At 42.5% G+C, this 25286-nt stretch overlaps 1 protein-coding gene across 2 annotated transcripts in view; it reads right to left on the reverse strand.

The window, feature by feature from the left end:
* The window catches only part of LOC124014040 (neuroepithelial cell-transforming gene 1 protein-like), a 37887-nt gene extending 12734 nt beyond the window's left edge, over nt 1-25153 (reverse strand). Inside the window, exons 1-4 of one of the 2 annotated variants that reach the window (XM_046328703.1) lie at nt 24867-24924; nt 7573-7627; nt 7110-7176; nt 2748-2810 (exon numbers count right to left, since the gene is read on the reverse strand). In XM_046328703.1, coding sequence (XP_046184659.1) covers nt 2748-2810; nt 7110-7176; nt 7573-7627; nt 24867-24909 — 228 coding nt within the window. In that variant the 5' untranslated portion in view covers nt 24910-24924. Of the gene's footprint in view, nt 1-2747; nt 2811-7109; nt 7177-7572; nt 7628-24866 lie in introns of both variants that reach the window. The other variant, XM_046328705.1, reaches the window with a different exon arrangement.
* Nucleotides 25154-25286: the final 133 nt, after the last annotated feature.

Consider the following 25286-nt stretch of genomic DNA (forward strand, 5'->3'; position numbering starts at 1 on the left):
GCATAATCTTGTTTTGATCGTGTTTAGTGTGAGTCAGTGAGTGGTTTGACCTCAGTCATACACTACAAGAGCCTTCAACCTTTGCTTAAAAAAAAAAAATACAAAAAAATCACTGCACTGCAAATGTTTCTCCAAATGTGTTTTGGACACCCTGGGTTTCTCCTACTGGAGCAGCTGCATCTGGGGTTGCACTGCTGTGGTCTCTCATTCTGAACGGTTAAGAGTTAGCGATAGGGTTAAAACAACTCAACAGTTCAGTGTAGAGAATCATTGTACCATTTAAACCGCTGTGAAATAGATTTTTAATAACCCGAAAATATGGTATTTTCAGCTGTTTGACGCTGGTGTACAAAGCCGAAAGTAAAAGACACACACATTAAACTCTAGAATGGGAAGCATAGAAATAGAGCACATAAAAACACTACGTCTTAAACCTGATTTCAATGAGAATGACAGATCTAGAACTAACAAGGTTAAGGTTTGGGATAAGGTTAAAACAAACAAATGTAAAATGACTGTCTAGCACTGGGATTCAACACACGGCTTGTGGCTTACGCCCATCCACCATCTCCATCCAAAATGCCCTAGCAAGGTTCTGAAGGCATCTCCCGACGTCCTCGGGACATGGATGGAGGTCCAATTTCCAAGTGAATCTGGCTGCTAGATCTCAGTACACAGCATGGCTGTCCTGTACTGAAGCATGGATGTACCTTGTGTTATAATAACTCTGATCGTGAAGTGGCCATTCTGACAGTCTTAACAACTCACCAATAACACAGTGGAAAAATAATACTTTTATACCATTGAATGACAGACATGATATCGTCTGTATCCACACTTCCATTCCACGATAGTCCATCCCGTCATAATACCACGAGGAGACTGAAATCAGCACAACCGAAATCAGTTCAACCACAAAAGTGTTGGAACCTCAGGCAAGGATCATAGAATGAATGAAGCAACAGAGACAAGGCATGGCATAATCTGCACCATGGGGGCACTCTGTTCACAACGTTGACATCAGCAAACCACTCGCCCACACACAACGCCAAATATGTGGTCTGCGGTTGTGAGGCCGGTTGGACTTACTGCCAAATTCTCTAAAATGACATTGGGAGTCGGCGTATGGTACATTCAATTCTCTGGCAACAGCTCTGGTGGACATTCCTGCGGTCAGCATGCCAATTACATGCTCCCTCAAAACTTGAGCCATCTTTGGCATTGTGTCGTGACACAACACTGCACATTTGTCCCCAGCACAAGGTGCACCTGTGTAACATCATGCTGTTTAATCAGCTTCTTGATGTGGCTGGAATGTTCACTAACAGGGATGTAAACATATTTGAGTGTAAAATTTGAAAGAAATGCGCTTTGTGCATATGGAACATTTCTGGGATCTTTTATTTCAGCTCATGAAACATGGGACATGTTCAGTTCAGATAGCTGACAGCTAATCTAATTTAGCAGTCTCAAAAAATATTAGCGGACATGAGCTAATTGACTGACTATCAGTGACTGACATAAGAGCAACTGCTGATGCACAACCACATTTTGAAACCGCACCTTGTTTATTCTATTATCTTAACTCTAGAAAGTAAGTCGAGACCCTGACAGGGTTCCCTGGTATAGACCAATACATAGACCAGCCTATAAACCACCTCAAAATGTCAAACATACGATGCTACAGGACAATAACAAGTATCTGTATAGAGTCTACCAGTGAGATGGCTCAAATCTGATTGAGCATAATGATGTGGGGTTGTTTAGAAACTGTGATGGTGCAAATCTTTTTAATGCACTACTATCAACAGTCTCATCAGGCCACCCTCAGCTTTCAAGTCATCTCTGACCCAAACATTTTACTGAAGTAATTAGAAGCGATAAAAAAAACACAAGATTAGGCTCTGCTGGGTAGGAACGGACTAATGTCCTCCATTTTGTCATCAAAAGCAAAAAAGTGTTCACTGGAAATGTGGCCTGTCATATTGGTTTGTGAGAAATTGAACAGGGTACGATTAATCGTCTGATTACTTTGTCTGTCCAAACATTGGTTATTCAATAATTGCGGCTCTCCTTTTCTTTACCAAGTGTTCTACTCTGCTAGTCAGCACCTCGCCTAAACAAGTGTGTTTTTCCTTCGCCTCCAGATCGAGTGTGATAATGAAACCATTACTAAGAAAATCATCCTACGTTGGAATACTGGTGACAGGCCTAGGGTGTGTCAGAAACACCAATAGACAATAGACCCACATTACAAGGATGTTTACCAACCAACGAGTTCTGATCGTCAATTGACTAAAAACAAGAATCATAGTAACTACAGTAGATTGGGTGATAAAAGTCCCCGAGCATGAGTTGATGAGTGTTGTGGTGGTTGCTGTAAACAAACACGGTCCTTATCTGGATGGTTTTCAGTGATATGCTCAAGTATCACAAACAGGATGGGGCTAGACTTTGGATAGCCTATAGACCTAGCTTCTTCAGACCTCAGCCAAAGATATACAGAGGTCAGGAAACTGTCCTCCATGTTGCCACCAAATGATCCATTGCAATGACATTTTACATCTAGATTGCAATTTCCCGTACATTCATGAATGTCAACAACTCTCGGAGACAACAACAGTTTACAGAACTGTCTGCGTCACCTTGACAAACTGATCTAGGATCAGTAATGCGGGTTCAGGGTATCTATATTGTGAACTCAATATAGGGTTCAGTGTTATGGGACGGTTCATTGTGTGTTTTACCTTGAAGTCAAAGCTGCACAGGCTGACTGCATCAGAGTCATCCTTCTCTCTGATCTTCCGCTTCTGGGGACAGATGGAAATGAGATATTAGATTATTATTATTATTATTATCAAATTTAGACAGATACATTTACCACAGACACTCTTAGGCAGATACCCAAATAGCTACACACAGACACTCATGAGTGGAACTCCCAATCACAGCCGGATGTGATACAGCCTGGATTCGAACCAGGGACTGTAGTGATGCCTCTTGCACTGAGATGCAGTGCCTTAGACCGCTGCGCAACTCGAGAGCCCAAGTCTCTCCAATTCACACAAAACGACTACATCTCGTCTGGACTCCAGCTGCTCTCTGATGTCAGAAATAGTTCAACAAGAATAGACAACCACCCCATTTCCCCATTACCCTGTCCCATCCTGGTCTCATTGGTTTGAGAATAGCCCCAGTGAAGAGAAGAACTGCCCCATTGCTAAGCCCTATTGCCCCAGGGACAATGTTCACCCCTGGAGGTTCCATTGGGAACAGGAAAGGGTTAATGAAGCACAAGAGCACTTGAACACCTGGGGAAAAGACCAGCTGGCAGGTGAGATGAGGTCTGGCCCGGAGTTTGTGTGTATGTGACTAGGGTTGTAAAGGCTGGAGGAGCGCTGGCGTCGCCTGACTGCCGGAGCTCTTAGGGTGCTGTCATTAGGGCACATTAACCACGGAGGGAGTAGAGGGCCATCACAGGGCATTTAGGAAGCCAAGAAGTGACCACCAGTGTGTGCAGGGTGACAGACCGGACAGGGTAGGACTGTATGTTGAGGTGGTTGTTATGAATAGTTGGTTTTGAAGGGGGTAAATGGCCATTTCTTCCTCAAACCTGTTAGCTTTCCTACAGAAAAGAGAATACATTGTGTAATATAAACAGAACACCTTGTGCAATATCTGATCACACAAGGTGAGAAAATGTGAATTTGCATGGTTCGCAAATTACAAGGGGACACAAGGGGCCTACATATGCAATGCTCCAGATGAGAGAACGAGGCTAGATGATTAGCTAGCCCACTAAGGGGAGTGAACAGTGCTTTGGCGAAGACAGAGTTGTGCAACACTACAGCTCCTAATCAAGGGATTCTCATTGAGTGCTACAGCTGTTGAATACAGTAGTTTCCACACAGTCGTTTAAAAAAAAAGGTAGTCTAATTGAGGCAGTTAGGACCTTTCCTGAAGCTATTGAGGGAAGTGGGATAATGGATCAATCAATTCAACTCTTGTTTATAGTAGAGCTGACGGTAAAAAGGAGAGGCTGAAACTGGAAATCTGATCAAAAGGCTACAGTGTAGCCATTCATCAACTAGCTATAAAAAAAGGCTCATTAGCCAATTAGACTAGTGTCTTTAATCAGCTGGTGACTGAATGACTAATCATTAAGCTGATCCCCATTCGAAAGGAATTCAAGTGATTGATCAGAGAAAACTCCTTTTAATGTTTCATCGGAGGGCTTAACTGCATAGTGCTAGGCTAGCTTTTAAAATAACGATGGGTTTTGGGTCAGTTTTTTGATTAAATCATCAAAAGGGTGTGCCAGGTTAGATGGAAAGTTTACACTGGACTAGAGGCATAATGTAGAAGTTCCTCAGCTCATTTTTTAAAAACTAGGCAAGTCAGTTAAGAACAAATTCTTATTTTCAATGACAGCCTAGGAACAGTGGGTTAACTGCCTTGTTCAGGGGCAGAAAGACAGATATTTACCTTGTCACCTCGGGGATTCGATCTTGCAACCTTTCGGTTACTAGTCAAACACTAACCATTAGGCTGCCTGCCGCCCCAACCTAGAACCTAATGCCGATGCAATGGAAGTCTGTGCTAGAGGGGTCTTCTCTTCAGAGCCTCCCCCAGGCAACGGGGCTTGTTTGAGGGCAGTTAGTTGAGTCTATGTTGACTGCGGTTGCCCATGCAAATGATACAGTTTTACATTACCATGACGTCACGGGCTAGGCTAAACTGAACTTTTAAACAAACCCAGTGTAGGCCTGAGGAAAAGAATGGGCATTAACGTCACGTGGGATTAGCTGTAAAGAACTAGGTGATATTTGTTAAGCATGTTCTGCTTGACACAGTGAGAGAAGGAGAGAGTGGTAGAGGGAAGATGGAGAGAGGTGTAGAAAGGGCAGAGTGGGGGTTGGGACGGAGGCAACAGTGGAGTTCTTTATTCACACACACACACACACACACACACACACACACACACACACACACACACACACACACACACACACACACACACACACACACACACACACACACACACACACACACACACACACACACACACACACACACACACACACACACACACACACACACACACTTATTGTGCTGGCCTGTTTGTGTGCGTCATGTGATAATGGCACCATAAAACCATGACCTGGTCAGCTGCCAGAATATACAACCTGGCAGGCTCTATGTAATTACCAGCGCAAAGCTATGAGGTAGGTAGGCCTAGAAAAAGGTGGGGCAGTGGAGTCGACACTGTTAAGGAATGCCACGGACTCTCAAGAGATACTAGAATAGAGACTATGATAATCCATGATCATACTTAGTGCCCCACCTCAGTCTTTTGGTATGTGCTGGGTAGGTGAATGTTGATGTCATTGAATTAGGGTGCTTGCACTTACACACAGGGACACACATATAGGCACCTCAAAATACAAATCTCAATTCCTAGGCACACACACCTGTTTGAAGTGGGAACATTTGCATGGAAAGCGATGCGGACTGACATTCTGGCTGTCTGAACACGTCGCTGGGAGAGACAAAAAAGCTGCCATCCTTCCTATTAATTACCTGCCTACATTCATACAACAGCAGTTGGGTTTGATCTGCAGGTTTTTTTGTTGCAGAGATGGAAACCTAAATCACATTCTCAACATTACAGAGCTGCCCTGAGGCCTTGCTAATGTAGTCTGAGATAATATGAAAAACACTACAGTCCCCCACCCCCCCACCTAAACTGTACTATGCCCACCCCAGTCTCCAGAAAGTCCCCTACCTACCCCCATCAAAGCACAGGATCCTCCTGACCTTATTCAAGCTTCAAAGTAGAGATAAGAGGGGATGGGAGACAAAGGAGAAGAAAGGAGACCACAGTTTGTCTGTCTATACTCTCTCTTTGGGTAGATTTATAAAGGGGAGATAATAGTGGAGTCATTGGGGGGGGGGGGGGGCTAGGTAACAAGCGCCGTATGCTTGTAGTGGTTGAGCTAAGCGTGCCAGTTAAAGAACATTTGTGGAATCAAAGGCAACGTTTGGCACGAGATGAAGAGCGTCTGTCCTCCTCTCCTCTATCCCTCCTGCTTTTCATCTCCTCTCCCCCGACTCAGTTGAACGATGGATAGGGTTTCAGCTGGGGTTCACTCATAAACCCTGGAATAGTCCAGGCCTCGTCGTTCAGTTCCTGTCTCTAATCTCAACTCTGTTTCCAATCAGCGATCGTATTTAGGTCTAGGTTTTACTGTAAACAGCAGGCCGGCCAATCTAAGAGGAACAATAGCTATGTTGATTCCATTATGTTGAAGGGGAAATAGAAACAGGAAGATTTTTCTGGTTTGTTCACTGTTGGATCACTGGGTAGTGTGGGGAGTCTGTCCTGTGCCTGGCATCAGCTGTGAGGGTGTCATGCAATTAAAACGCTCCTGAATGGAGGATCAGATGGACCTGCAGAGGGCTTACGTCACCTCTCACACAGAGGTGATTGCGAGTTGCCTAAACAAACTGTACTGGCATACATGCATAGTTATCATCAGTTTAGAGGGTTTCTGATGCTGCATAAGCGATTCAAGGTTTAGTTCGAATGCCTTTATTTTTGCCGATCAAGGTTATCATGAACTATGCAGATTCCAGATGAGTAATAGTGCCACCATCCTCCACTATGGAGTAATGGACTATGTTCTGAATAACGATACACAGGTGATGCCGGATGCATCCAAGATGCAGTCCAAACCTCCCCTCAAAAACTTAAGACCAAAGTGGATCAGTCATCTGTCATTATAGTTTACTAATAAATGACTTTTTCCTAAACTTAAGTGCAGAGTCAGTATCTGTGGTCCAAGTCAGAGGAACTTTACAGCTTTGAGAATGAACAGGTCCATTTGCTTCCGTGCCTGTTTAAAAACACCAAGGCCAGATTGAAGCCAAAACAGACAGAGTTATAACAGGGACAGGCACTCTCTGTCCGCACAAACAGGCCGGATAGCCATAATCGTCCCAAACAATGCCAGGACAAAATGGGGAGGATAGTGGAATGAGCAGAGGTACCGGTCCTGTGAGGGAACAGGGAGACACAAAAACAAGAGCTGGATGGAGGCTGTACTCACCAGACTGAAGTCCCATTGAGGTCCAGGGGTGAGGAAGGTGAAGGAGCTCCCTCTTCTCAGTCCAGGCCTAAAAGACGAAGATGGAGAAAAAAAAGGGCAGGAAATTATTGCTTGTTCAACAAGTACAACATGAATAACACCATACCCTACACGCAAATTCAAAAAGGTGACACTACTAAGACAGTTACATCTCAGGGCACGAGATGACGTAGCACACCACCACAACGCCAGCAGGTAACAACCACACAATACCACAATGTCCAATGCTGCATGCAAGAACGCAAGCTCACCCCTGCCTTGTGAACGCTCAATCATGGTAGTGCAGGAAGTGCCTCAGAAACACAATTACTCAGTCATTCAGTGCCTTCCACAAAGACCCATTCAGACAGAGAGAGCCATGCTCAGGTGCCACCGTATACGTCTGTGGCACACGGTGTATGGGAGTATCGGCTCTGGTACATACCACAGCCTGCTGTAGCCATAGCGATGTCCCCTTCGCTGCATCCTCAGACGGCCAGCTAGGATAGACACGCAGCAGAGTAGACCCAGTCAGAGAACTGTCCTTCACCCCTCACTTTCTGTGCAGCACCCACAGGGTTACCAGGTCTCCAAGATGTCCTCACAATACTCTTCTCTCTCGCTATCTATAGGACAAACAGCCTACCCCTCTCACATGTGTAGGAGGACCCTACCCACCCCTTTCCTAATTGGGGGAAGGAAGCAACTGTTGCCTCCTGTTGGAAGTTTGTTTGCTGAGAGTCTAAGCGGGGGGTGCTTTTTTAGGAAACACAGATGAGGCCGGCCCACTACTCCATACTGGTCACCACCAACCTCATGTAACACCTCAAATACAATACTCGCCCTTATCAGGTTCTCAATGATTAAACATCAGGTTATATTTGATCATTGACGATAACCTGACGAGGGCGAGAACTGACCGTTCAGTCTTCAGGAAACAGCAAAAGGGGAGCAGCCCACTAGCCACATCAACAGGACAGCAGTGGAGAAGGTGGAACGTTAAGTTCCTCGGTGTACATATCACCGACAAACTGAAAATGGTCCACGCACAAAGACAGACAGTGTGAAGAATGCGCAACAGCGCCTCTTCAACTTCAGGAGGTTGAAATAAAAGGTGTCTCACTAACTTTCACAGGTGCACAATTGAGAGCATCCTGTCGGGCTGTATCACCGCCTGCTACGACAACTGCACCGCCCACAACCGCAGGGCTCTCCGGAGGGTGGTGCGGTCTGTACAACGCATCACCGGGGGCAAACTACCTGCCCCCCAGGACACCTACAGCACCCGATGTCACAGGAAGACAAAAACAAAAGATTGTCAAGGACAATAACCACCCGAGCCACTGCCTACCATCCAGAAGGAGAGGTCGCTACAGGTGCATCAAAGCTGGGACAGAGAGATAGAAGCTGTTTTTCAATCTAAAGGCCATCAGATTGCTAAACAGCCACCACTAGCACAGAGGAGGTGGCTGCCTACCTACAGACTTGAAATCATTGGCCACTTTAATAAATGGAACACAAGTCACTTTAAGAATGTTTACATATTATCTCATATGTATATACTGTATCCTTCACTATCTATTCTTTACCATCTAATGCATCTTAGACTCCTGTCACTGCTCATCCATTATATTATACTTATATATTCTCCTCCCATTCCAGTACTAGATTGCGTGTATTAGGCTTTGTTGTGGAATTGTTAGATATGACCTGTTCAATACCGCTGTACTGTTGGATCTAGAAGCACAAGCGTTACGCTACACTCGCAATAACATCTGCTAACCATTTCTACTATGGCCCTGTCACACGCTGATACCGACCCACATGAGCGATGGAGCCAAATGTGACGGCTTTCAAAAAGACCCGTTTCCACATGGTTTGGGTTTGAGTGCATGTCAAGGTGTCACCTCGTTATCTTCTGAAACCGTCAACAATATGTTCCAATATAAACCAGATCATGTCTGAAAACAGATTAGCGATAATGGTGTTCATATATTGAGAGACCTCAAAAAGGAAATCAACCTCTACAATCCTGACATTCTTTCCTCGATTCCTCTGAACCACTTGTCTCTAGCATGTGTTCCTGTTGTACTGCTGTTACTGGGCCAAGTCGTTCCAGTGATTCCGTTGGCCTTCCTGCCTCGTTGCTACAGGTGGCATTGTGCAGTGACACAGCACTTGTCTATAGTGAAGGGCAGACTGCACTGACCACAGCTGTAGTGTCACTCCACCGCTTCCTATGTGGTCTGCACTCAGAATCAGTACGGCTAGTAGTGGAGGCCTAGAGGACAGTGGAGGAATTCCCTAAGTGTGAGTGAGTGAGAAAAAGAGAGAGCGAGAGAAAGAGAGTGAGAGAAAGAGTGCGAAGAACATAGGGAGTTCAGACAAGTCAAACAGGAAGAAAAACATAGGACTAAAAAAGGTGGAAAGTAGAGTGTAGGGAATAAGGGCAAGGAAAAAGAGAGGGATGGCAGAGCAAAGTCAACAAGAACAAAAAAATGAAGGGAAGCTTTGACTATGTACAGACTCAGTGAGCATAGCTTTGACTATGTACAGACTCAGTGAGCATAGCTTTGACTATGTACAGACTCAGTGAGCATAGCTTTGACTGTGTACAGACTCAGTGAGCATACAGACAGACTCAGTGAGCATAGCTTTGACTATGTACAGACTCAGTGAGCATAGCTTTGACTATGTACAGACTCAGTGAGCATAGCTTTGACTATGACTACAGACTCAGTGAGCATAGCTTTGACTATGTACAGACTCAGTGAGCATAGCTTTGACTATGTACAGACTCAGTGAGCATAGCTTTGACTGACTCAGTGAGCATAGCAGTACAGACTCAGTGAGCATAGCTTTGACTATGTACAGACTCAGTGAGCATAGCTTTGACTATGTACAGACTCAGTGAGCATAGCTTTGACTATGTACAGACTCAGTGAGCATAGCTTTGACTATGTACAGACTCAGTGAGCATAGCTTTGACTATGTACAGACTCAGTGAGCATAGCTTTGACTATGTACAGACTCAGTGAGCATAGCTTTGACTATGTACAGACTCAGTGAGCATAGCTTTGACTATGTACAGACTCAGTGAGCATAGCTTTGACTATGTACAGACTCAGTGAGCATAGCTTTGACTATGTACAGACTCAGTGAGCATAGCTTTGACTATGTACAGACTCAGTGAGCATAGCTTTGACTATGTACAGACTCAGTGAGCATAGCTTTGACTATGTACAGACTCAGTGAGCATAGCTTTGACTATGTACAGACTCAGTGAGCATAGCTTTGACTATGTACAGACTCAGTGAGCATAGCTTTGACTATGTACAGACTCAGTGAGCATAGCTTTGACTATGTACAGACTCAGTGAGCATAGCTTTGACTATGTACAGACTCAGTGAGCATAGCTTTGACTATGTACAGACTCAGTGAGCATAGCATTTTGACTATGTACAGACTCAGTGAGCATAGCTTTGACTATGTACAGACTCAGTGAGCATAGCTTTGACTATGTACAGACTCAGTGAGCATAGCTTTGACTATGTACAGACTCAGTGAGCATAGCTTTGACTATGTACAGACTCAGTGAGCATAGCTTTGACTATGTACAGACTCAGTGAGTACAGACTAGTGAGCATTTGACTATGTACAGACTCAGTGAGCATAGCTTTGACTATGTACAGACTCAGTGAGCATAGCTTTGACTATGTACAGACTCAGTGAGCATAGCTTTGACTATGTACAGACTCAGTGAGCATAGCTTTGACTATGTACAGACTCAGTGAGCATAGCTTTGACTATGTACAGACTCAGTGAGCATAGCTTTGACTATGTACAGACTCAGTGAGCATAGCTATGTACAGACTCAGTGACTATGTACAGACTCAGTGAGCATAGCTTTGACTATGTACAGACTCAGTGAGCATAGCTTTGACTATGTACAGACTCAGTGAGCATAGCTTTGACTATGTACAGACTCAGTGAGCATAGCTTTGACTATGTACAGACTCAGTGAGCATAGCTTTGACTATGTACAGACTCAGTGAGCATAGCTTTGACTATGTACAGACTCAGTGAGCATAGCTTTGACTATGTACAGACTCAGTGAGCATAGCTTTGCTATTGAGAAATAGCTGCCTACGGCAGCCTATCAAGAGAAGACACTGCCCAAAAAACGAGGTGGAAACTGAGCTGCACTTCCTAACCTCCTGCCCAGTGTATGACCATATTAGAGACACATATTTCCCTCAATTTACACAGATCCTCAAAAGAATGTGAAAACAAACCCGATTTTGATAAACTCCCATCTCTACTGGGTGAAATATCACAGGTGTGCATCACAGCAGCAAGATGTGTGACCTGTTGCCACAGGCAAGCAGTGAATACAAACACCATAGTAAATACAACCCATACTTATGTTTAAGTATATAGCCATAATATGACATTTGAAATGTCTTTATTCCTTCGGAACTTTTGAGCGTATTGTTCATTATGTGTTCACTTTACTTGTGTTCATTATCTATTTCACTTGCTCTGGCAATGTAAACACATGTTTACCATGTGAGCGACAGACCTACGGCAAGCAGCGCTGCTCCTGCATGAGTCAAGCAGTAAAAAAACAGTCACTTTCTACAGAGCCACAGCCTGAACTGGATGATCGGTCCGACTCAATATTCAACGGAACCCACCATAACGTGGGGAAAAGGAGGGAGAGTTTAGTTACTGGATCTGCTGCGGCCTGGAGGTGAGGAGGATGGTTATGACGACTGTCAAGGAGAACGCCTTCGGGTGTGTGTGTTAATGTGTACATTAATCCAAATGTCATTCAATCTGACAATGCGGCAGGATGTGAAACAGATCTGAAGAGACACCAGTAATAACTAATAGGTCTAGCAACAGGATGCTATGAGAACGTCTCTGCTCAGCGAGACATTCCTGTCCAATAGACATCCCAGTGACATCTGGCAGCCAACGAGCTCATAAAGTGAGACGATGCTTTATGTTACTCTATGTTCTGGGAACCGGTGTGTTCCGTCGACACCAGGAACCCCGAGGTGTGTGAGGAGAGGTATGAAGCGATGCTGAGACAACCTGGGTGGTTCACTGGTGTCTGCCTGGTGGTGGTGTCTGAGGAACGCAACCGGGCTACACAGGAACACCAGCCAATCACAGTGGTTCCCTCAGGAGAAGCCAGGGGATGGCCAGAGCAGGGCTATTTCTCAGACAGTGGTCAAAACATGCAGGGAATGGAGGCCTGAGCCCAACAACACACATATCACCACCAGTCTCTCATTCTCCCTCCGTCTCATCATTCTAAACAAACACAGTAAAAAGGTACATTATGTAATAATGCAGAATAGAATGCCTGTAGAACTCCTTAATAATAATACATTATAATAACACCTGGGAGACTGGGAAAGGTGTTTCCTAAAATGATTTAGGTCTAATCATGTGATGTTTTTGAAGTCTTTTCCTCTTTGATGCACACTTTGTACAGTAAATGACATCAAAGATGGATCATCCTCGAGTGATTAGGCCAGCGTTGCTTTTACTCACATTTCTGACCCACACACCAGATAACAGTCACACCTGAGCTTAGACTAAATCGATTATTTCAGATGCTGTAATGTTGATGGGATGTAATGTTGTTTAGATGGTAAATTAAAATAAATGTTTTATTTTATTTATTTAACTAGGCAAGTCAGTTAAGAACAAATGATTATTTACAATGACTGCCTACACCGGCCAAACCTGGACGATGCTGAGCCAATTATGCGCCGCCCTACGGGACTCCCAATCACGGCCGGTAGTGATACAGCCTGGATTTGATCCAGGGTGTCTGTAGTGACACCTCAAGAACTGAGATGCAGTGCCTTAGACCGCTGGGCCACTCGGGAGCCTGGGTCATTCAAATGAAAAAACATCCCAATGACAAAACAAATGATTATTTTAGACATGATTTCCTTTCATCTCACCTTACCCGTGTGGACCGGATGTTTACAGATGCTGACCTGCTTTAAAAACAGAGATTGCTAGGCTATGCTAGACTTCTCTATCATAAAAACCCCTCTGACTGTACATGCCTGAAGGTAATTTACTCTGAAATCTTTACCTGGGGCAAGAGACAGTTTTTCCCAGGTGAAGTAAACTCATGATAAATACTGGAAGAGTGGAGGCCGGGGGAGCGGGAGGTGGGGTGGTACATAAACTAACCTGGCAAACAAAGGCCGGGCCTACTATGATGCCTTTCCACTGACTCACAGCACATACAGCTCTCACACACTGGCACAGTGAAAGTGGCCTTTGCCCCCAAGCTGACTGCTAAGACCAAGTGAATACGAAGTGACATCAATCACGTATGCATAAAAAGGCCCCACACACCAGCACAATGGCTGGTATCAGCTTTCTAAACAGCTCATCATGGGTTGGAAATGTGACATTGGATACATTACATTGACACACCTGAATGCTATTGTTAAAGGATCTAAAAACTATAGATGGTTTTACAATCTAGGTTTGTAGGACATTATAGTGTTAGTTGTTTATTTTTCTAGAACATTACTGACCATTCTGCTCCCACGACACCTGTCCATTGTAAAAAAGGACAAAGGTCGGTCCCTGGTGCTTGTGATTGGACGTCACGGGCAGGGGTATGATTCTTAAGCAGAGGTAGACCCGTTACACACTTCTGTGGGTCAATAACACCTGAATAGGCTGGAAGCAAGTAACAGTCAGAAAATGTTGACATAATTGAGGCTGAAGGACAGTGAATAACGATTGAGACAGGAGCACGCAGCTCAATAGTCACAAAAGGTAACATTCAATCACACACCTATTACCTAGTAGTCCAAAGTCCACTGAGCAACACTCTCCTTGTTTTCCTGCAGGGTTGGCTATTAGGGTCATATTTATATAGTCACAGTTTTCCCAACATTGTGCAGGGGGCTTTTGGCACAAAGCATGGAAAGCCTACCAGTGTGCCACTTGCCAACATAAACATTCTCAGTACTGATCACCCCAAAATAAAAATGGATTTTTGGCTCCATCAGTCTGCTGTCTGACTGAAAAGATAAAAGTCTGATTTAAAAGCCTGGGGAAATGCACAAAGACTATTTTTGTCATAACGCGTATACGCAAACAGGAAAGGTTAAAAAAGTATAAACAAATCAAGTATTTTCTTCCTTACAAGATGTGGAACAGTAGAGGTTGGACTCGGAAGGGAACACTAATCTTTATGAGACAAAAGTGCAAAGTTCCTTCATGAGACATCATCTGCTGTTCTGTAGGCCAGAGAGATATGCAGAACTCTGTAAAAAAAATCTGTGTACAACGTTAAACACCAAATAATGCATGCAGAGCAGAATTAGGCCGATACCCACTAAAGATCAAAATCCAGAAAAGAGACGTTCAATTCGACAACCACCTAAATGGAAATAGATTCCCAAACCTTCCATAACAAAGCCATCACCTACAGAGAGATGAACCTAGAGAAGAGTCCCCTAAGCAAGCTGGTCCAGGGGCTCTGTTCACAAACACAAACAGACCCCACAAAGCAACACCGTTAGACCCAACCAAATCACGAGAAAACAAAGCAATAATTATTTGACACATTGGAAACTACTAACAAAAAAAAACAGAGCAAACTAGATGCTATTTGGCCTTAAAACAGAGAGTACACAGTGGCAGAATACCTGACCACTGTGACGGACCCTAAATTAAGGAAAGCTTAGACAGACTCAGTGCGTAGCATTGCTATGTACAGACTCAAGAGAGCGTAGCCTTGCTATTGAGGCCGCCGTAGGCAGACCTGGCTCTCAAGAGAAGACAGGCTGTGTGCACACTGCCCACAAAATGTGGAAACTGAGCTGCACTTCCTAACCTCTTGTCAAATGTATGACCATATTAGAGACACACATTTCCCTCAAATTACACAGGCCCACAGAAAATTTGAAAACAAATCCAATTTTGATAAACTCCCATATCTATTGGGTGAAATACCACAGTGTGCCATCACAGCAAGAATGTTTGTGACCTGTTGCCACAAGAAAAGGGCAACCAGTGAAGAACAAACACCATTGTAAATACCACTCAGATCTATGTTTATTATTTTCCCTTCTGTACTTGAACTATTTGCCCATCATTACAACAGTGTATACAGCCATACTATGACATTTGAAATGTCTCTATTCCTTTGGAACTTTTGAGAGCATTGTTTACGTTTTTTTTATCTATTTCACTTGTTTTGGCAATGTCAGCATACGTTTCCCTTGCCGATAAAGCCCTTTGAATTTAATTGATGGGAAAAGTCTAAAACGGGATACCTGGGACGTCCCAACTGACCAAGACAGGCTTTTACCCCCAGACCATCAGGCTGCTCAACAGCCACTAGGCAGCTAGCTACCTGCTACCCCTGTCCCCTGTCGGGATCGAGCTGGAATATCCCTTTATGGATATTCTACCCCCAGTGGACATGTATCATTGCTACAGTGTAAATATGTAAAGTATATAGTATTCTTTTTTATATTACAGTTTCATTCACTCTTACCCCGCCCCCACAGTTGTACATGTGTATATATTATCATCATCTTTATTTTGTCTCACTCTCTTCTTTTTATAGATTTTTTATTTGACCTGCACTGTTGGAGCACAGCACATTAGATTTTCACTGTAGCCTGCAATTACATCTGCGTCCCTATACATGTGACTAATAAACTCCATGTACAGTGCCTTGCGAAAGTATTCGGAACCCCTTGAACTTTGCGACCTTTTGCCACTTATCAAGGTTCAAACATAAAGATATAAAACTGTATTTTTTTGTGAAGAATCAACAACAAGCGGGACATAATCATGAAGTGGAACGACATTTATTGGATATTTAAAACTTTTTTAACAAATCAAAAACTGAAAAATTGGGCGTGCAAAATTATTTAGCCCCTTTACTTTCAGTGCAGCAAACTCTCTCCAGAAGTTCAGTGAGGATCTCTGAATGATCCAATGTTGACCTAAATGACTAATGATGATAAATACAATCCACCTGTGTGTAATCAAGTCTCCGTATAAATGCACCTGCACTGTGTCTCAGAGGTCCGTTAAATGCGCAGAGAGCATCATAAAGAACAAGGAACACACCAGGCAGGTCCGAGATACTGTTGTGAAGAAGTTTAAAGCCGGATTTGGATACAAAAAGATTTCCCAAGCTTTAAACATCCCAAGGAGCACTGTGCAAGCGATAATATTGAAATGGGAGGAGTATCAGACCACTGCAAATCTACCAAGACCTGGCCGTCCCTCTAAACTTTCAGCTCATACAAGGAGAAGACTGATCAGAGATGCAGCCAAGAGGCCCATGATCACTCTGGATGAACTGCAGAGATCTACAGCTGAGGTGGGAGACTCTGTCCATAGGACAACAATCAGTCATATATTGCACAAATCTGGCCTTTATGGAAGTGGCAAGAAGAAAGCCATTTCTTAAAGATATCCATAAAAAGTGTAGTTTAAAGTTTGCCACAAGCCACCTGGGAGACACACCAAACATGTGGAAAAAGGTGCTCTGATCAGATGAAACCAAAATTGAACTTTTTGGCAACAATGCAAAATGTTACGTTTGGCGTAAAAGCAACACAGCTCATCACCCTGAACACACCATCCCCACTGTCAAACATGGTGGTGGCAGCATCATGGTTTGGGCCTGCTTTTCTTCAGCAGGGACAGGGAAGATGGTTCAAATTGATGGGAAGATGGATGGAGCCAAATACAGGACCATTCTGGAAGAAAACCTGATGGAGTCTGCAAAAGACCTGAGACTGGGACGTAGATTTGTCTTCCAACAAGACAATGATCCAAAACATAAAGCAAAATCTACAATGGAATGGTTCAAAACTAAACATATCCAGGTGTTAGAATGGCCAAGTCAAAGTCCAGACCTGAATCCAATCGAGAATCTGTGGAAAGAACTGAAAACTGCTGTTCACAAATGCTCTCCATCCAACCTCACAGAGTTCGAGCTGTTTTGCAAGGAGGAATGGGAAAAAATTTCAATCTCTCGATGTGCAAAACTGATAGAGACATACCCCAAGCGACTTACAGCTGTAATCGCAACAAAAGGTGGCGCTACAAAGTATTAACTTAAGGGGGCTGAATAATTTTGCACGCCCAATTTTTCAGTTATTGATTTGTTAAAAAAGTTTGAAATATCCAATAAATGTCGTTCCACTTCATGATTGTGTCCCGCTTGTTGTTGATTCTTCACAAAAAAATACAGTTTTATATCTTTATGTTTGAAGCCTGAAATGTGGCAAAAGGTTGCAAAGTTCAAGGGGGCCGAATACTTTCGCAAGGCACTGTATCTATCTATCCTCCATCAAACGCCCACACCAACTGTTATTCATGGTTCCTTTGATGAATTTGTTGGTATTTACTGCCACCTTGTGGTCAACTAGGGTGTATTACAGTATTGCAGCAAACTGTCGGTGGTACACAATTACTTTACTAGCAGTACTAGTTATCTGTAGCCGACTGTTTGTGTAAAAGTTCACAATGGCATGTGCTGACGCAAATGGATGACCAGGTCCTGACGGGAACATGCAAAAGTAACCAGCTAAAACATTTTTCCAAGGACTTGGACTATGCAACCAGCACTCCATTCTAGCTGCAATATAAGTGTGTTTGCTTGTTAACAGGCTTTAAGTGTAGCCAAAATAACTAGCAAGATAGCGATTTAGCTAATAATATATTCTTTAAAATGATCTAGCTAACTATGACATAGCTAACAAACTTTAGAGAACATTCACTTAAAAGTCTCATTAAGTCATTAGCAAAACGTTTCCATAGGAATGTTCCAATGTCAAACAGAACTTACCCAGAATGCGGTTACCATGTTCTCTGAATGTTCAATATTGATGTTCACGACAAGTTTCATTGGAACATTGCAAAAATATTCCAGTATCCAGTTCTGAGGGTTAGGAGATATTACATCAACGTTACACAGAAAATGGTTACTAGAAAATAAGATAAATATAATATCAAACGACCACATCACTAGAAATTCAGTCTTTAGAGCTGAAAGGTCAGATGTTGTTGCACGACGACTTAAAAGGTGCAATATGCAGAAACCCCTCTGCCATTTCGTGGTTGCTAAAATTGTAGTTTGCCTAATTTCAGTTTGTGACAAAACAAGCAATATATATTAGTGAAATACAGTATATTTTCAATAACCAAACAGATTGTATTTTCAGCTGTTTGAAGCTGGTGTACAAGACCTAAATTAGAAACGGAGAGCATAGAAATAACACACAACAACATATCTACCAGACGGGGAGCATAGAAATAACACACAACAACATATCTACCAGACGGGGAGCATAGAAATAACACACAACAACATATCTACCAGACGGGGAGCATAGAAATAACACACAACAACATATCTACCAGACGGAGAGCATAGAAATAACACACAACAACATATCTACCAGACGGGGAGCATAGAAATAACACACAACAACATATCTACCAGACGGGGAGCATAGAAATAACACACAACAACATATCTACCAGACGGGAGCATAGAAATAACACACAACAACATATCTACCAGACGGGGAGCATAGAAATAACACACAACAACATATCTACCAGACGGGGAGCATAGAAATAACACACAACAACATATCTACCAGACGGGGAGCATAGAAATAACACACAACAACATATCTACCAGACGGGGAGCATAGAAATAACACACAACAACATATCTACCAGACGGGGGCATAGAAATAACAACAACAACATATCTACAGACACATAGAAATAACAACAACATATCTACCAGACGGGGAGCATAGAAATAACACACAACAACATATCTACCAGACGGGAGCATAGAAATAACACACAACAACATATCTACCAGACGGAGATAGAAATAACACACAACAACATATCTACCAGAAAGAAATAACACACAACAACATATCTACCAGACGGGGAGCATAGAAATAACACACAACAACATATCTACCAGACGGGGAGCATAGAAATAACACACAACAACATATCTACCAGACGGGGAGCATAGAAATAACACACAACAACACATCTACCAGACGGGGAGCATAGAAATAACACACAACAACATATCTACCAGACGGGGGGCATAGAAATAACACACAACAACATATCTACCAGACGGGGAGCATAGAAATAACACACAACAACATATCTACCAGACGGGGAGCATAGAAATAACACACAACAACATATCTACCAGACGGAGAGCATAGAAATAACACACAACAACATATCTACCAGACGGGGAGCATAGAAATAACACACAACAACATATCTACCAGACGGGAGCATAGAAATAACACACAACAACATATCTACCAGGAGCATAGAAATAACACACAACAACATATCTACCAGACGGGGAGCATAGAAATAACACACAACAACATATCTACCAGACGGGGGGCATAGAAATAACACACAACAACATATCTACCAGACGGGGGGCATAGAAATAACACACAACAACATATCTACCGCATTCAATGAGTGACAGATCTATAAATCAAAAGTTTATTTGTCACGTGTGCTGAATACAACAGGTGTAGAGACCTTACAATGAAATGTATACTTACAGGCTCTAACCAACAGTGCAAAATAGGTGAACAATTGGTAAGTAGAGAAATAAAAACAACAGTAAAAAGACAGTGAAAAACAGCAGCGAGGCTCTAACAGAGGAGGCTATACACAGGCACCGGTTAGTCAGGCTGATTGAGGTAGTATCTACATGTAGATATGGTTTAAGTGACTATGCATATATGATAAACAGAGAGTATCAGTAGTGTAAAAGAGGGGTTGGCGGGTAATGGGACAATGCAGATAGCCTGGTTAGCCAATGTGCGGGAGCACTGGTTGGTCGGCTCAATTGAGGTAGTATGTACATGAATGTATAGTTAAAGTGACTATGCATATGTAATAAACAGAGAGTAGCAGCAGCGAAAACAGGGGTTGGGGGGGGGGGGCACACAATGCAGATAGTCCAGGTAACCATTTGATTACCTGTTGAGAAGCCTTTTTGTCCTAGACTTGGCACTCCGGTACCACTTGCCATGCGGTAGTAGAGAGAACAGTCTATGACTGGGGTCTTCTTTGACCATTTTTAGGGCCTTCCTCTATAACTCACATTTCTATGTGAATTTGGTCAAGTCGCCCAATAAAAGCTGAGTGAGTCATAGTTTTAGTCAAAGTATGATACATTTGTGCATGAAGTGACAAATCCAAACTGCACACTTCCTGCACATCCATGTGAATGTGTGGTCTGTCATACAAATGATTTTCAGTCTAAGTTTCCTTTCAGGGCTGGGTTTTATATGACTTACCACCAGTGGCGACCTGTCATTCAGGGCAGGTGGGGAAGAGCCTGTTTTGCATGTTATTTTTGGCATTAATAAGTGACACATATCAGTTCGCAAACAATGTATAAAAAAATGTTTTTAAAATGTCATTGAGTTAATGAAGCTGCATACAAACTTGGTCTCTTTTTTCTTTCTTGAGTAAAGCAGCTCCAAAATGTAGGCGTTTCAGCCCAGCTCAGTGCTTTCTGTAGGGGTTGGTAATGTTCTCCAGTTACGCCGTGATTGACTCAGTGTTCTGTCACTCATGAGGACAATCTACATGGAGAGCTTGAACATTCAAGTCCCTTGGGTGCTGCAATAGTTACATTAGAAGTGCCCATCCAAGAAGGCTCAAGGTCATTGGTCACAGATATAATTATGTCAAATCAAATTATATCTACAGTAGCTTTAATTGGACTGATGTCAACATCTTACTTTCAAAATCCTCATCATCATGAATCAAGTCGACAATCTACTGGCAAATCCTTTCCAATCCTTGTCATATGAAGAGAAATTATAAAGAGAAATTGCAGATAAAATGTAACGTGGCTCATCGGCCATAAACATTACACAACAAGTTGGAAATCTCAAATTCAACAATGAGTGGTTTGGAAGGAATCAGTGGCTAACTTCAAGCGTTGCAAAGCAATCACTGGCCTATTATTTATTATGTGGAGTGGATGTGCAATCCGAGTTTAGGTTTAATTTTTTTTTTACCACAGCTTAAAATGATAAACATTCAACATTGGCCATGCTATCAATCCAGCATTACTTCTGCCGCTTGCAGAACAACTGGAAACTCGGAACAGGGAAATCAAAGTTTGTCACGTGTGCCGAATACAACAGGTGTAGACCTGAAGACCACTAACATCATGACTCAACTTTCTTTTTCCCCACCTAGAGTTTCCAGTTATCTTGAAAGTACCATAAAACCAGAAGAATGCCAGACTTTGATGACAAAGTTAGCCCAAGAAGGACCGCCGTGCCACCTTCCTGTTCCAAGTGAGCAGAGCACAAGGTGAGTCCAAAAATGAATTGTATACTGCTGCATAAATGATGTAATATGTCAGGGAGATATGTAATCATTAAATATTCTAAGAGCTTTCATTGTCTGCATATATTCCCTCTTTATTTATACTGCAGGTCTGACTGGGTGTACAGGGAGAACACTAAGATCAGCCTATGTTCTTAATTCTGTCACCGTACACTCAGGCTCCAGAGTGGCTCAGCGGTCAAGGCACTGCATCTCAGTACAAGAGGAGTCACTACAGTCCCTGGTTCGACTCCAGGCTGTATTACATCCGGCCGTGATTGGGAGTCCCATAGGGTGGCACACATTTGGCACAGCGTCATCCCGAGTTTGACCGGGGTAGGCTGTCATTGTAAATAATAATTTGTTCTTAACTGATTTAGCTAGTTAAATAAAAAAACACTTCAAAAGTGCTGAACAAATAGTTATATTGACTATGTCCATTCTAGCTCATTAATGTCTGAATCGAAATTACAGATGGACATCTTATCCCCATTGGTTTGAGCAAGTCAGTCATATTAGCTATGGATTTAGTTAAAGGCAGTAAATGAGGCTGAACTATTTCACTGCCAGACAACTCTCCGCTGATATCCAGGTGTAACAGGGATAAGGTGTTGGGACTGCTGTTGGGACTCTACTGTTGGGACAGCTTTATGTAGGCCCTATCAGTTTGTGGGCTCCGTTTGTCACCGTTATAGTCCAATTAATGTATTGTTTAGTGTTGTGATGTGGCTTTGCTGGCATGAAAAACATTTTTTTTTGTAGAGGTTGCCCCACCAAGATTTACCTGCTAAAATCACTACTGGTTACCACCCACCAGCACGGCATTGCTTATTAAATCAGAAAGAGCTACAAAGTTACTCCTCTTCATGATAGATGAGCCAAAACAGCCTTGTGTGCACTTGGCCGTCTGAACCATGGAGCAAATTTAAAATAGAGGGTGCAAACATATGTTATTGCACCTCCACTTAAAATTTTAAAAAAGGAAAATGTTGATAATTTGTCAATTGTCACTTTTTTTTGATAGTGTGTGTGTAATATATATAGATATACACATACATACACACATATACAGTTGAAGTCAGAAGTTTACATACACCTTAACCTGTGTTTCAATGTATTTGGCTTTCACAATTCCTTACATTTAATCCTAGTAAAAATTCCCTGTTTTAGGTCAGTTAGGAACAACACTTTATTTTAAGAATGTGAAATGTCAGAATAATAGAGAGAATGATTGATTTAATCTTTTATTTATTTCATCACATTCCCCGAGGGTTAGAAGTCAACATACACTCAATTAGTATTTGGTAGCATTGTCTTTAAATTGTTTAACTTGGGTCAAACATTTTGGGTAGCCTTCCACAAGCTTCCCACAATAAGTTGGGTACATTTTGGCCCATTCCTCCTGACAGAGCTGGTGTAACTGAGTCAGGATTGTTGGCCTTCTTGCTCGCACACACTTTTTCAGTTCTGCCCACAATTTTTCTATAGGATTGAGGTCAGGGCTTTGTAATGGCCACTCCAATAACATGACTTTGTTGTCCTTAAGCCATTTTGCCACAACTTTGGAAGTATGCTTGGGGACATTGTCCATTTGGAACACCAAGTTGCAACCAAGCTTTAACTTCCTGATAGGCGTCGAGATGTTGCATGAATATATCCACATAATTTTCCTGTCTCATGATGCCATCTATGTTGTGAAGTGCACCAGTCCCTCCTGCAGCAAAGCACCCCCACAACACGATGCTGCCACCCCCGTGCTTCACGGTTGGGATGGTGTTCTTCAGCTTGCAAACATAACGATGGTCATTATGGCCAAACAGTTCTATTTTTGTTTCATCAGACCAGAGGACATTTCCCAAAAAGTACAATCTTTGTCCCCATGTGCAGTTGCAAACTGTAATCTGGCTTTTTTTTATGGCGGTTTTGTAGCAGTGGCTTCTTCCTTGCTGAGCGGCCTTTCAGGTTATGTCGACGTAGGACTCATTTTACTGTGGATATTGATACTTTTGTACCTGTTTCCTCCAGCATCTTCACAAGGTCCTTTGCTGTTGTTCTGGGATTGATTTGCACCTCTCGCACCAAAGTACATTCATCTCTAGGAGACAGAACACGCCTCCTTCCTGAGAGATATGACGGCTGCGTGGTCCCATGGTGTTTATACTTGCGTACTATTGTTTGTACAGATGAACGTGGTACTTTCAGGCATTTGGAAATTGTTCCCAAGGATGAACCAGACTTGTGGAGGTCTACATTTTTTTTGTCTGAGTCTTGGCTGATTTCTTTTGTCTTTTCCCATGATGTCAAGCAGAGAAGCACTGATTTTGAAGCTAGGCCTTCAAATAAATCTACAGGTACACCTCCAATTGACTAAAATTATGGCAATTAGCCTATCAGAAGCTTCTAAAGACATGACATCATTTTCTGAAATTTTCCAAGCTGTTTAAAAGGCACAGTCAACTTAGTGTATGTAAACTTCTGACCCACTGGAATTGTGATACAATGAATTCTAAATGAAATGATGTCTATAAACAATTGTTGAAAAATTACTTGTGTCATGCACAAAGTAGATGTCCTAACCAACTTGCCAAAACTATAGTTTAACAAGGAATTTGTGGAGTGGTTTAAAAATGAGTTTTAATGACTCCAACCTAAGTGAATGCAAACTTCCGACTTCAACACACACACACACACACTGTGTAATATATATATATATATATATATGTGTGTGTGTATGTATATACACACACGACAATTTTATAAAATGGTATAATTGCGTGTTATGACAGGATTTCGCAAAACAGCTCGCCCCTTTGCTCCAAAATGAACGGTTTATTGGAAAATGACAAAACTTGAGTTATTAACACTAAATGGCGAAGTCAAAGATAGGCCAGTGGTTTCCATCTGTGGTGAAGTTTATTTAAGGGGGAGGTATAGACACGTTTCAATAAGGGAATCAAACACCAAAACAAATGCATATTGGTTCTCAGGAGGTTTTTGCAAACATACGTAGAATGTTTCTGTAACTAACTGAAACTGGACACTTAAACATCAGAGGAACATTGCAGGTAACATGAAAACGTCCCCTCTCCCTAGATTTGTTAGCTGGAATGTGTAACAATGACTACGTGCTCGAACTATAACGTCAGCCAGCCACATGCGAGCCATTAAAAACAAGGTTTCAACTGACGTTACAGAACATTATCTAAGTAATGTTAACACCATTGATATAGTTTACACATTTCTATTCGTTTCATAGCGTGCATTCAATAGTTCAGGCAGCGTTAGTCTCACCTTGATTTGGTATTGTTATTGCTCTCGCCGGACGTCTCATCATCGACGGAGAACTTCCTCTTCTTGTTTGCCTTTCTCTTCGGTCTGTCATTCTGTTTCTCTGGTATCGAACTTTGGACCTGTCCTTCATTGGTTTCCTCCATTTGAAATGCAGAACCAGAAATCAATGTTGAAGGTGAGAATAATAGCTAACTATTTATTTAAAAATTATAAGAACAGTAGACAGATGTTTGAAATTCTTTGAATATGGCGGATATCTGAACAATGACCAATAAGGAAAGACCTGAGGTTTTAGTTGCTAGGATATATGGTAAAATGGGCGGGTCATACTGTAAACAGACGACTCTGGGCGGGGCCAGCCCGTCGAATAACAATTGGGAATGCTGTAGTACAATGAACTCGCTTCTATTATCTGCACAA

Source organism: Oncorhynchus gorbuscha, linkage group LG25 (assembly GCF_021184085.1).
Source record: "Oncorhynchus gorbuscha isolate QuinsamMale2020 ecotype Even-year linkage group LG25, OgorEven_v1.0, whole genome shotgun sequence".
NCBI classification, from domain to species: Eukaryota; Metazoa; Chordata; class Actinopteri; order Salmoniformes; family Salmonidae; genus Oncorhynchus; species Oncorhynchus gorbuscha.